The sequence below is a fragment of the Vanacampus margaritifer genome, chromosome 15 (assembly GCF_051991255.1).
Source record: "Vanacampus margaritifer isolate UIUO_Vmar chromosome 15, RoL_Vmar_1.0, whole genome shotgun sequence".
Lineage (NCBI taxonomy): Eukaryota > Metazoa > Chordata > Actinopteri > Syngnathiformes > Syngnathidae > Vanacampus > Vanacampus margaritifer.
In genome coordinates, this window is record NC_135446.1 from 8,164,082 (window position 1) to 8,178,664 (window position 14,583).

General features: G+C 39.4%; 1 protein-coding gene across 1 annotated transcript; it reads left to right on the forward strand.

Moving 5' to 3' along the window:
* Nucleotides 1–8,856: 8,856 nt before the first annotated feature.
* On the forward strand, nucleotides 8,857–14,073 carry tex261 (testis expressed 261). Its single transcript, XM_077545487.1, has 6 exons — nucleotides 8,857–9,083; nucleotides 10,555–10,634; nucleotides 10,704–10,857; nucleotides 10,941–11,008; nucleotides 11,274–11,376; nucleotides 12,632–14,073. The coding sequence occupies exons 1-6, from the start codon at nucleotides 9,014–9,016 to the stop codon at nucleotides 12,745–12,747; spliced, it is 591 nt and encodes a 196-aa protein (XP_077401613.1). The 5' UTR covers nucleotides 8,857–9,013; the 3' UTR covers nucleotides 12,748–14,073.
* Nucleotides 14,074–14,583: the final 510 nt, after the last annotated feature.

Here is a 14,583-nt window from a genome sequence, read left to right on the forward strand (position 1 = left end):
TGATAAAGTAGAGTGACAATGGCACCCGAGATGAAGCACCGCACGTGGTTCTTGGTGCAGAATCCTCTGCGGCAACATTTCCAGGAAAGCGGTCCACTAAAGATCTTGTGTCTCGGTCGGTCAGTGCAGAAGCCTCACAGCCGCAGCCTCAGATGAAGTCATGGCTACGTAGCTCCCTCTCCAAGCGGGAGAGGACAAGTGGCAGTAAGACAGATCTAATGCTAGAGTATGAACATAAGTCATCAGTCAAGACTGACATTTTTATTATGGTAGCCTTTCTCATTTTTGCGGGCAGGGCTTCCCGGAGTACAGTCTAGAATCTCTGGGGTCCTTTTCAGCTCTTAGTCACCAAAAGACCCATGTATTGTGAAGATATCTTTTGAGATAGAACATATAGATACAGTAGCACTATGTCAGCAAGAAAGGAAGGGTGCTAAGAAGTGACATGCGGTCATTATAGGCAAGGTAGGCACTGCCTGCCCCAGGCTGAAATGAAAGTTGAAACCGTTTGGCCTTTTCTATTTATTTTAATTATTTCTTTCATTTCAGAAAGCCAAACTACCTATAGGTTTAAAAGTGACATTATTTGGTGATTTTCATACCTCAATTAAAAATGACTCATTACTTCGTCTGGCCTGCAGGCAAAAATGCTGCAAAAATTCTCCTCCTGAAGGCACACCGCTACTGTGCTTTTTCCAGCCCTGTCCGCGAAGCGATGTGTGTTCACGCATCTTCAGCAAAGTAAAGGACAGAGAATTATTCGTACTTTTCACAAAGAATGGTAAAGAACTTTGTGAATGTGCTTTGATTAACTGGCTGTTTCACTTTACATGGTGTTTGCCATTGCTATTGCTAGCTTGATTTTGAGAAGAATTAGGCTGTTTTACTGGGAGATATTCACTTTATATTACATTCTTTCTGGGCGTCCGGGCGGGTTTGAAATTGTCCGTTTGTCGTTGTGGAGGCGGAGTGCACTGCAACATTTACCGTGGCTGGCAAACCTGTGCACTGGCTGTGACGGTGGCCCAGAACTTTAGCTGAGTGGCAAATGTTGAGCTGCCGCACTGGAGGCGATGGGTGTGAACCCCGCTCGAGGTGCAATGCCTATTCACAAAATGTGAGGGAGATGCCTCATTTAGCGCTCAAAACTCATTTGGTTTAAACCAAATCTCACAAAGACCACACACATTAAGATCATGGTCTCTGGTTGAGCTCATTAACTAGTCAGGCTTAAAGGGATACTTGACTCAATGAGCCGTTTTCAGCAATAAAATGTTAATATTTTGTCCAGAATTCATGTGATAACGTCATTATTTTTCATGTACAATTAATACCTTTAAAAATACATATTTTTCCACTTGCAGTTGACTGAAGATGACATCACCTGTAATAAGGAAGTAGCTAACAACCAATCATGGCTCACCTGTTTTCTGGGTTTGGTCAGCAAACTGAGCCATGATCGGTTGTTACCTGCTTCCTCAGCACATTATGTCATTTTCAGTCGACCGCAAGTAGCTCAATTAGTTATTAAAGGTATTGTTCATGAAAAGTTAGCACATTAATTATAGACAAAAGAGTATCTTCTTACTGTTGAAAATGGCTCAATGAGTCAAGTATCCCTTTAAGAAGGGAGGGCTCCAATATTTAGACCAATTTTTGTTTGCCCCCAAAGTAGTCCTAGTAATATTAAAGCCAATCACTGGGCACATCAAGACAAACAAGTATCTGGAGCCAGCTGACTTTGGGCCAGTCGCCACCCAATCACAGGAAACCAAAACGATAACATTGTCTCTCTTGTGGGTGTGCGTGCATGTTTGGAGACGGTTGAGGGCCCACAGACGTCTTGGCCGACCAGGTGTGATGGCGTGGCACCTCGTGTTTTGTCATATGTTGGCACCTACGGACGGCCCGGCGTGACAGGGCGTGCCGCCGGAAGCCGGCGTCGCTTGCGGCCAAACGCAAGGTGGAGGAGATGCACGCGCGGGACAGACGAGATGATGCAGTGAGACAGGATGAAGAGCTTGCCTGTCTGTTTTCACTCGCCACCCATTTTCATACAAATCACAACTGCACAAAAGTGTTGCACGTACTCGACATCATCTGGGCCAGGGTTACAAATAATAGCGGTGGATTTTGCAATTGAGTTCTCATTTAGGAATTATGAAATACAATTCATCCTACTTAGCAGTGTGATGGTCCTGGGCAGATTCGATGGATACGGCTCCGCCAAATACGCCAAATCGAATATGACGGTCCACTGCTGTCCAAACCCAAATCCGTCCAAGATGTTCACACACACACACGCGGGACAAAAGCGCCACACTCGTCCCCACATGAGAGTGTCACACGGCCCAGCTGCTGCTCTAATGAAGGAGCTTCCCGTCCCTTCCTCCCTTTGGCGGTAATTAGCGGCCATCAGGAGAGAATGGCCAACCTGTCTTTGCCCGACACCTTTTGCGTGTCAATTGCGGCCTTTGTGCGCGCCGTCTTCCATTTCGCCCCCGTGTGCACAATAAGATGCCTTGCAGGGGTCCTTACCTGTGAAAGGGGCCCCCCGACCGCTCCCCCCTTTCAGAGCGTTTCCTCTCAGGTCATTGTGGAAGGGCCCTCCTTCCCTGCACTCAATGGCTCTTGTGTGCGTTGCTATTTGTCTGTTTTGGTGTGTTTAGAAAACAGCGGCCATTCACGTCGGCGTGATGGTGCCACGCCTTCAACAGGGAAGCTTTTTGTGTGCCAGGCACGTATTTGTCCTTTTGTATTGTAGGTTTGTATTTGCCGCCCGTGCCATGCTTGGCCGGCCAGAATCATCTCGGATGCTAGTGAAGACGTTTATGTTTGTTTTGGTGCCTTCTGATGGCTTTTTTTGCTCTCCCATTCTGGGTTATTCTTTCAAAATGTTCTCAAATCAGGAAGTGGTTGGGTGGCTAATAGCAACAATGCAGTGGTGGAAAGCAACAAAGGGCAGATACTCATGTAGAAATTTCAGCTCTGTGTACTTTGTGGCAAATGCCTAAAGCCTAAAAAACGGAACATTTTTTGCCTCATTAAAAGAAAAAAAACTAACTAAGGTGTAATCTTTCAATTTTCATTGCTCATTGTCACAAAGACTTTTTCTTCCTTGTTGCACTAACTCAGTCAAAATAGGAGTAACATATAATTGAAAGTAAATTATTTATTTATGTTGTACTTAAGTACATTTCACAGTCTGTGCTTTTTTACTTTTACTTCAGTACTGAGTACTTTTTTACACAAGTATCTTATATGTAAGTGAGTACTTCTGTACCTCTTGTTTTCAATCTTGACCAAAAGAAAGAACAATTAGAATAAAAGTGGGTTGAATAATTTGAAAAAAATAATATGAAAGTGATTTCATATGCAATTATTTTTCAAGTTTCTGTTCCCATGATTTTTTTAAATATACACAAGCAATTAATTAATCTGTATTACAATCAACAATATCAGATTTATACATGAGTGTAGTTATTAGGCTTACGCAACAATAAAGGCAAACGATGCATGAATTCATCTTCATCTTCATTCATTTACTTCAATTTGTCAATTAACGTACATAGCACTTTGACTTGCAGTCCTTTAACCATTCACTACGAAAACGTCACAAAATATGCTAAACAGAGTGGCATATACCTTAAAATATTACGTCATAAATCAGACTTCAGGAATAATGCAAAAAAGGTGGCTTTATCACCTCAACCTTTCACGTTTCAATAAGCAATGATGTAAAAACATGAGGACTGCAATTCTTCAACACTGAACTTACCAAGACAAACAAATAAGATATAAAATAAAGCCTATGGCCAAGCACAATTGAATTAGTACCCCCCCCCCCCCCTTCCCCCACCACACACCCACACACACAAACGTGCTACCACACTGTCATGGTAATTCGAATTTGATTAATTGTTCAGCCCCAGTGGCAACTGAGAAATGCATTCACACTCCGAGAAGCGTATTCAGAAGCAACTTGTTGCATGTAAGAGCAAAGAAAGGAAAGGCAATGGGACGTGGCTAACGTCCACTATCGTTATCCTCCTTTAAAGCGGATCTGAGTGCGACTTAAAGGACGGGGCCATTAAAAAAACAGCATTCTTCTCTCCGGAGGTGTCAGCCTGTTAAAGCTCGGCCCAGCAGAAGGACGGCGGCCAAGACGCATTTTAGCTCTCACCCGAGGTAAGAAGAGCCCTCCCGTGATTGACACAATTCATCCTGGAGGTATTTGAAGATGCAGCAGGTCGCCTTTTGTTTTCGCACCTCCACAGAGATGCCGTACATGTGTGCTGAGGCGCGCATAAATAAATCCTCGCTTGCTTTCCCGCCATTGTATAAAAGCATTATTCTCACCTTTGACTCAGACGCCATTTTGGCGTCTTCACACCGTTTCACATTACATATTCACTTTATTTAGCGCCATCTATGAAAGGCCCTGCCTTGCCACTTTCTAGCATTCATTTTTTATTGTTTTCTTCCACCGAGGTGTCAGCTTTCGGAATCAAGTAATGAGTAATGGCTCTGTTGGGCTTGTGAGTCCACACACTGGGCGCGCGCGCGCTTGCGTGCGTGACTCACGCAGAAGCGAGATATGATTCATGGATGCTGACATCACCAAGACGGATGAAATCCTTCTGCTGGTGGATGGCAGCTCAACTCACACGAGATGTTTTGAGTGACCCTACAAAAAAGTTTCAAAAATATATCTTAAGAATTCCTTTACAATGAAAAAAAAAGTGGGAATTTTTAATTAAATACTAATTTAATTTGTCTCTACTTACAGTACGAGAGTTGCTAATAAATGTGAACATTAGAGAGTTTTTTTTATAGCTATGTTAGCTTTACCACTATGCCAACTGGTCAAGACCAAACTTAGCTATATACTAAAAGGCAAATTTGTTTTGAGAAAATTAATATGAGGCGTAGGATAGAGTTGGTTTAAGTGACACACACTATTACAGCTGAAAACCGAAGAGAGGATTTAGAGAGAAAAAAGGTACTCCAATTTTGAAATGACCCACATTCATTAGACAAGCCAACTTGCCATAAAATAAAATAAAATAAAATAAAAACAAGATAACACCACAGAAAGTTGAATTTGAAATCAAATCGTTGAAAATTATGGCAAGCAAATATTTAAGTGACTTTTCCACTTTTGTTCAATTCATGAGAAGGGAAAAATTGCTACTGCAGTGCTTTAATGTGGACTCTTTCAATTGATCATTTGAAGAATGTTCACCTTTTTATAAGTATGTTTACACCCACTCTCTCGCTGGACATAATTTTGTTGAGCCAAGGCAAATATTTTACATTTTAGAAATACAATGTCACACAAAGTGGATCCATGGGTTTCGTGTCATCTGGTGGCATATTCTGCCTGTCGCTACATAGCTGGCATAGATGTTTGATCAAATATACATTTGTAGTTCCTAAATTGTTTGGGGACATTATATGAGAATCACTGAATTAAATAATTTAACATCCTAATCAAGAACTAAGCATGGGCTTTGCTATCGTTTTTGAGGTTTTGTTTTTCTAGGGGTAAAATGGTAAACATGTTTTAGCATTTAAAATATAATTTAGCTTCAACCTGTGGTAACCTGCACGACATCAACATGATTTTGTTCAGCAATTCTCTTTATTTTCAGGCATCAGTGGCAAGTCGATTGATTGTGTTGAGAGTTATTTCACCAAAGAAAATAATGCTTGCTGTTGTTGCGGACCGGTTATTGTGGCAGAGGATACAACTGTTGATGATTCTCAAAACAAAGTATTGACAGGTGAGCTGCAGCTGACACGAGGGGACTTTTCAACCATACATCCTCTACTAGGATTTCAACGCACATGATGCAGCAACACATGTACACAGACAATATAGTACCACTCACAAGCATATATATTATTTATCCTCTGTGAAGAAAATATTACTGCTGCTGACTGACTTTTTCATGTGTTTTCTGCGTTAAGCATTATACTGCCCCCTGCTGGCTAATGTGCACACACCAGAAGAAGTAGAAGCACAATGTCATAAAATCTTGGTATATAAACGGTTTAATTATTTACATTCTATTATTTATCATAGTACACTATTGTGTAGAGTGTTTTTTTTTTAAACATGTCACTAAAAATGGCAATTTGTTTCATTTTAAAAGATAGTTGTGTGTTTGAGTTTCTATTGGTGGATTTTTTTTTTTACCCCATGCCCTTTTCTGTGTACTCCTCTCTATATAGGCTATGTTTGTTTGTTTTTAATAAGGGGATCTTTTTTAAGCTTGTGGTATGAAATTTTGCAGAAAATGTTCTTTCCTAGTCCATTATTTAAAAATCCCTTACTTTTTACTCTCATCTGTATTTTATACTCTGCTGACACGGTTTTGCACTACAGTACTACTACTTTTGCAAGATTTGCATTATTTAGCTGTTTTCATTCCTCAAATTGGTTAACTAAAATTATGTTTAAAAAAATTTTATTCACTGAAATCAATGGTAAATTAACTTTGAGGTTTCCTCCATTGATTTGTTTTTTTGAAAGAGAAATGACATTCTGAAAATGTTTTCAGAATTTTACCCAAAGTTCATCTCTCACTCATGTCATCCATTTGCAAATGTCTGGAGTGTCTCGGTGCATCTTTGCAAAAACAGTTGGCACAATGAGCCCATATTCAGCACATTTTCCAAATAAATATGATGATGATTCTCAATCTAATGTTTGTTCGTTCTCTCCAAACCTAGTCAGCATGATTTATGTACAATATTCTGTTCAATTATCAAAATGAGTCAAGAACCTAATGCTATGAACTCTAGAACACTATGTATGAATTCCTTGGTGGATTTGATCATTTCATTACAGTCAGATGAAATTGGAACTTGTGTGTGAATGAAAATGTATGACCTGACCAAACAGAGACCAGCACGAGGAGGATGGGGGTGGCTGGCAGCCGGGAGAGGTAGGGTGACGGTAGCGACCAGTGTAAGTCTTGCTGTAGATGTGAAACTTGATTCACAGCACTGTAGGCTTGATATCATTTTTCTTTTCTTTTTTGTTTTATTTGTGACTTTGTGTTATACATGTACAAAATACTGTATATGTTTTTTCCCCCAGTGTTCTCTACAGTAATGTGTGGAAGTTACTTTATGTGTGAGAATAAAAATAAAATAAACATTTCCTTGGCAATATGAGTTCAGCGTGTAACGTCAAACCGAGGAGACTGCTCTTACCTCTAACTATGAAGTCTTTTTTTCCGTTTGTTTTCTCAGTTCATTGCCTTCGGTTAGCTAGACCTCTGCCATAGTGACAAAACATCCGAGCTTTTGCACAATGCAAAAGGGATGATGCATTTACTATGAGAACAGAATTTAGTTTTGACACATCATACATAGCTAAACTGTTTTAAGAGAGAGAAGAGCGTTTTCTAGCGAGCTGTTCTGTATTGTGCAGAATTGCAGGACTGCTTGGCCAAATGATTGCTTATTTTTACAAGACAAACAATTATACAAATAAAATGTTACCGTTTGTTTTATTTTATTTTTAATACGTAATGACCTCTGGCCCATTTTGATTGTTTAAAAAAAATAAAATGTGACCCACCTTGAGCACAAAAATAAATAAATGAATAAATAAATAAAATAAAATAAAAATTGCCCACTTTAAGTTTGCTTTATGGAAGAATAATTGTTGGTGTTTAATAATATTATTAGATTAGATTAGATTAGATAGATAGCTAGCTAGATAGCTAGCTAGCTAGCTAGATAGATAGATAGATAGATAGATAGATAGATAGATAGATAGATAGATAGATAGATAGATAGATAGATAGATAGATAGATAGATAGATAGATGGATGGATAGATAGATTGTCAATTTTAAGCGAAATCAAAGGCATTAAGAAACGTGCTATACCACATTTGAACGAATAATACAAATTTCGAGTTTTTTTGTTTTTTACAGTAGTCAAACGACATTCATTCACATTTTGAAATCAAAATAATCATCACAAATCAAATTACCCCCCAAAAAATGTATTACTTTATTTAACAAATTGAAATCAAAAGCCAAACATGGCAAACATTAAGCAAACAATAATCATCATCACAGTACACTACAAACCCACAATAACAGTAAAGTAAAAGGGGGAAAATGAAAAAAGGAAACAATTAAAATGCCAGGGGTCTTAAACTAAGAAATATTAAAAACACCTAAATGAGAACACAAAATTAAGGTCTTAATAGCCTTCTTATTTTTGGAAGTAAAGATGGACTGTAAATATAGATCTATCTCTTTCAAAAACAGAAAAAAAAATAGGTTTCGACACATTTAGATTTATGAATATTAAAAAAAATATGCAAGATAAATTAAAAGATGAATAAAATAATATTCATTTTCAAATGAATTGTCATAGCCCCCCCCCCTTCAAAAAAAACATTTGGTAAGGAAAGCTTAAACTTACAAAAGATATTGTACAAATTTTAATTTGCAAATGTCTTGCCATAGCTTGCGAGCATATGTACATTTCCAAAAAAAGATGCACAAGAGTCTCTGATTGGGAGTCACAGAAGGAGCAGTTCAGATCCATATCATAACCAAATTTAACAAAAAAGGATTTCACAGGATAACAACGATGAATAATTTTGAAAGACTCTTCCTTTACCTTGTTCACTAAAAAGAATTTCTGAAGCAGGGTCCAATTTTTTTCCCAACATTAATTCTTTACACGGCAGTTCCAGTATGATATTACAGGTGACACAGACACAATATCAGAAAATTTCGAGGTTGTGAAAACAGTTTATGACGTGACACGTAAGAGCGCTGTTGTCCTCCAGCGACAGGTGGCGCTGCAGGCAAAAGAAAGCCTCTGCGAGTTCTCCTCAGCCTGCGCTTGAGAGAGAGAGAGAACCTTTGACCGGAACTGCGGTGCCTGCCCTGTTAGCATTGCTAACTTAGCGGCTAACTGTCGTTTTCTTTTTCTTTCCTTTTTCCTTTTGTAGGCGTCCTTTCTCATGCGGCGAGATGTGGTTTATTTATTTGCTGAGCTGGCTGTCGCTATTGATCCAGGTGTCCTTCGTCACTCTCGCCATCGGTACGTGCTGGAAACCGCCGAGTGGCCCGAGCTAGCCAACAAATTGCTAATATTAGCTGTGTTTACTAGGCTAACTTGAGTCGTTTGCTCGTTTTTTTTGTTTTGTTTTTGTTTTTAAATAAACAATGGTTCATATTTAGGGACGAGGGCTGTTCGCGGATAACTTGTCTGATTTGACTAGTTCAGAGTCAGACATGACCAACATAAGAGATTGCAATCTGTTTCAAATGGTTTGGGAATCTTAATGTGTAAAAGTAAGGATTTTGGTAACGTGACAAAAAGCTGTGTTTACGTCCTGTAATGTGTAAAAGTGTTTGGAGTTCAAATGGTTTAACTTTAAGCCGGTCAAGAAAGGTGGAAATAGGAGGCAAATAGGCAAATTAAATATATCTGCATTTGAGAATGCTATTGTTGAAATTTGGGAGATGTGATAAATAGTTCCCAAGATATTCCCAGTGCACAGAATATTTTGAAGCATTAGATTGTTCTTTAATATGTTGTTTTCATAAAATCATTTATTAAAATATAAAACTATAATTAGTGCCCGACTGATGAATTTTGCAGCAATAAAGATATGACTTGAAGGCAAACCATCTTACTATTTTTCAATACTTATAACATTTCAATTTTTTAGCTTTACAACGGTGGCGTAATTTGGCAAAAATTCGGCTAGGTTTTGTTTTTATTATAATAATATTGTTTTCACTAGGAGGACTGTTTGGGCGTAATTATCTTTGTTGTAATGTGGTAGAAAAAAATTTGGCCGGCAGACAGTCTGGTGATTTTTGACCAAATAAATGATCTCTCCCATCACGAATTCATCTTTTTTGCCAACCAGCTTTCTTTCAAAATAGATCTAGAACACGGGTGTCAAACTCGTGGCCTGGGGGCCTAACCTGGCCTGCCACATTGTTTTTTTGTGGCCCTGTAAAAGCAACTCTTGTGTCAGCTTCCATGACCCTTGCTAAAATCAAAATTTATAATTGTCATTTGTAAATTGTAGGAAATAATGTAAACATTTTCATAGTTCCAGAACTATTTCAAATCCAAGCTCTAACCGACAAGTAATCGCATTGGAGTGACGACACTTTGCTAGCCTTCATGCACTTGTGCAAGGATTTTTGCAGGGTCCATCGTCACGGCCATCTTGATGAATTCAAAAGGGATCCCCTTGGAGCTTGTGAAATGTTGGCTGCTCAGGGCTATGTGAGCAAGTGCTTTATCATGTTGCCTCTTCTCGTGCACTGAACGAAGCGAAAGCTGTTGAATCTCTTTGATCAATTTGAAATCAAACAGCCTTAGTCCAATGTATCCAACCTATTTTCACCCGTTATTGTGTAAAAACAAACAAACAAGAAAAACATCCAGACTTTAAATCTTAATGTGACATAATGTTGCACGGCTCCCCTTTCCTATATGTAAGGGCATGACAGTACCTTAACTGTGGCATTTTTTTCCCACCTGATTTCAGCTGCTGGTCTATACTACCTGGCAGAACTAATAGAAGAGTACACAGTTGCCACCAGTCGAATCATCAAGTACATGATCCTGGTAAGCCAGTCGACAAGACGTGCGCCTGAACGCGTGCATGCGTGTGTGTCACGTGTTGGTTTTGTGCAGTTCTCCACAGGCGTTCTCGCAGGCCTGTACGTCTTTGAAGGCTTCCCGACATTGATGATGGCGGTTGGACTCTTCACCAACCTGGTCTACTTTGGCCTGCTGCAGACGTTCCCCTACATCCTCCTGAGCTCGCCCAACTTCATCCTCTCCTGTGGTACGCTTCACGTCATGACGGCCTCATCCGGAGACTGGATGCTGTGCTCACGTTTAAACCGTTCTCTTTCTCCCGCTCTGCAGCGTTGGTCGTGGTCAACCACTACATGGCCTTCCAGTTCTTTGCACAGGAGTATTATCCTTTCTCAGAGGTAAATTCAACTCACATTTGATTCCAGCTTGTATGCAAATGGTATTATTATTTAGGGGGTGGGGATTCCAAATGACATGAATTTATTCCAATTTCCTGAACGCGGTGAAAATAAACACCGGGAAGAAAAATCCCTGAAAACACGCTTGTGTTTTTAATTTAGTGTGTTTCTTCTACCGTGATTGTAAGATTACGAATAGCAATTATGAAGCCATTTATTTGCTGGATTTGCTCTGGTCTTTTATTCTGGCCTTTTGTTTGCTCAGGTGCTGGCATATTTCACCATCTGCCTCTGGGTGATCCCCTTTGCCTTTTTCGTGTCACTGTCAGCGGGCGAAAATGTGCTTCCGTCCACCGTGCAGCAAGGCGGTAAGTGACTTTGAGCGCTAGCTACAATCTAGCAACCATGGGTCTACTTTTCAAAGGATGCACGTGCGCCGCTCGCTGCACACTTTACAAAACTTTTTTCACCTCCAACCATGAGGAGCAATTATTCAAACATGTTGCTAGGGGTCGCCGTTGAAGTTTTGCTTTTCAACTTTGCCCAGTCTGGGCTCCTCATCTGAGAGCAGTTTGAGGTTGCTTGCAGTAAATGACAGTTTGTGACCACAAGAAGAAGTTTGTCAAGTAACTTCAAATACAAGTTTAATGAGTGTAAATATTTGGTGACAAGCAAGCTTGTTCCCCACTGGTGGTATTTAACAAGCTAATTCTAATAGTGTAGTTTATCCAACAACTAAGTAGCCTGCATTTTAGCCTATAAATAAGCACGTAGTTGTATTGTTTACCAGTGAACAAATGAAATGCACTCAAACGCTTCAAGCTTCTATGGGCCATTCCACCAAATTGCCATTTGTGTCCTTCCTGCACATTGATCCATCCGGACTTGAAAGCTGAATTGCAATTCATGTAAAAATCATGGCTAGGGGTATGAATTGCCTAGTACCTGGCGATTCGATTCGTATCACGATTCTTGGGTCACGATTCGATTCGATTAATCCCGATGCGAATTTATACATTTGTTATTGCGATTTTTTTTAACTCAAATTTAGAAAATACTAATCAGTAAACTTCTACAGTACATGCACACTGTAAGATTTGTATGAAAATGTATTTATTTATCTGAAAATTCAGGCTTATAACTGAGCCACTGCATTTATCAAATAGGTTGCAGTCTGTTTCATGTTTGAACCGCACTGAAATAAAATATTAAGGCTTAATGTTCCATTAATATAACATACTTCTATGCTTAATGTGTGAATCTTAACCCTAAGTAAGACGTTTTGTTGAATATTCCCATAAAAAAATTGATGTTTAAAAATCGATCCGGCCGCATATTGAATCGATTTGAGAATTACGTGCTGCAATATCGCGATATATTGCCGAATCGATTTTTTTCTACCACCTCTAATCATAGCTATGCTTCCAGTATTCAGTAATTCAGTATTTCAGTACAAAAAAAACGACATAAGAAAAACAAGGCTGAAATGGACCAATACTGTACACATTTTGAGTTGTTCAATATGTATCATTAAATTGAGTGTTAAAAAATTAAATAAATACATTTTAAAAAATTCATTTAATTTGTTGCTGCCTGTGTTTTTTGTTTTGTTTGTTTTTTTAGATGATGTCGTGTCCAATTACTTCACCAAGGGCAAGCGGGGGAAGCGTTCCGGGATCCTCCTGGTGTTCTCCTTCCTCAAGGAGGCTGTGCTGCCCAGCAGGCAGAAAATGTACTGAGGGACTGGACTCAGGGTGGGGTCGGGTGGGCATGACTGTGAGAACGGTGATTATGTAACTGTGCTTGAATGGGAAAGAGGATGGACCAACGATCTGTGCGGCGCCTCCTGTCGTGCCAGCTGGCGATCTTGAGAGATTGTAGTCAGCACCTGCACTACCTACTGCATTGGACTGTTTCGTTTAAAAAGTCAGATTTTGACGAGACACAAGCAGAAATCTCACCATTGGTTGCCTGCGTCGCTCGTGTAAAAGTTCCACAGGAAGGTTGGAAGATGGATATTTATGAAACCTTGGGAGAAGTTGTAAATGGCTGCAATTCCGAAGTACTGGTCCAAGATGCATAGCAGATAAGATGACAGTCAAGAAATCACTCGGTAAAGTTGAATGAAAGCCACTTGTGAGCTGCTTTTGACCAGCATGTTTTTTCTACTTTGATTTGAGCCTGAAGATGTCAATGAGAAAGTTTTGTTAGAGAAGCTGCTCAATAGCTTTCCCAATATCATAGAAAAGGCGCTGTTTGATGCAGTCGCAAATTACTGGAAGCAATTGGAGTAAAAAAAGAACAATTCTTGACTGCTCTGAGGTGCACTTTCACTGTTTGATGCTTCTTTGTTTTTTTTCCATTTGTATTCCAAATGTTTGTATGATGTCTGCTTGGCAGAGGTGTGGGGGGGATTGAGTCACGTGAGGACTTGCTTGGCTATAACTTGAAAAGGATTCCACTACTTGACTTAGACTTGGTATTCATGACGCTGATTCGGAAATATAAAAAAAAAATGTGATTATGATTTTATATAGCTAACTAATGCTAGTGCAGATAGTGAGTACAAAGTGGCTAACTTGACTTCACTTGGAAACTTGGGACTTGACTTGGGTCAAGCTTGAAGATTTGACAATGACGCGACTTGCTCCCATCTCTGCTTATTGCAGATTAAGACCATTTGAGGGCACTGGCACAGTACAAAAAAAGACACTACATAACGATCGTAGGTCGAGCACACAGCCAGCAATTCTTGCTTTAAAAACATTCAACAACTTGTTATCTGTATCGATTCTCAGTCATCCAGGGCATAATAATCCGCAAAAGTTGACTAAAGACAACAGGACTGTTATTGTTTGTTGAATTTGTTGTGTTTTTCCCTTCAATTATCATATTAAGAAAAGGCACACAAAAAAATTACTTAAGCAATTATGCTGTCAGACTTACGCTTTATTTATTGTATGTGGAGGCTCAAAACCCAATTCACGGCCCCAGTTTTTCTGTTGTCATCTTTTTTTTGCGATAACCAAGGCCTAAATTAGAGTAAAAAAGTATGGATGCTGAAATGTTGCTGCCCTTTTCATTTATGTTCTGTGCTTCACGTTCTTCCATGTCATTGCTATTGCATTTTTTTTCTGACCAAGTCTTTTATCTATTCAGGTATTTTGACAGAGGTGGCAAGAGTAAAAACATGCTTTTATATATAGGGGAGTACAGATACCAGACATATATCACGATATCGGTACTCGCGATGGATATCGATACTAGTATTGGTATCCGCTCTTATGGCCGTTTTTCTCAGGGACTAAAGGCTTAATGGTTATTTTGCATTTATTGACAGCCACAAGGTACCTCGAGTACAAAAAAGTACGAAAAATCCAAGGGCATTTTCCTGTCGAGAGTACTTGTTTATTTAAGGCTTTCGTGTTGCGGATGCACAGGCTACTTTTAATTTAGCCACTTATATCACCAAAGCAAGGTAAGGAAGAAGAAGAAGCGGATGTTACTTATTTGATTCAAGCAGCTGAATTGAAGACAAATCGATGCGGAAATGACTACGACGAACAAGGTTTCCG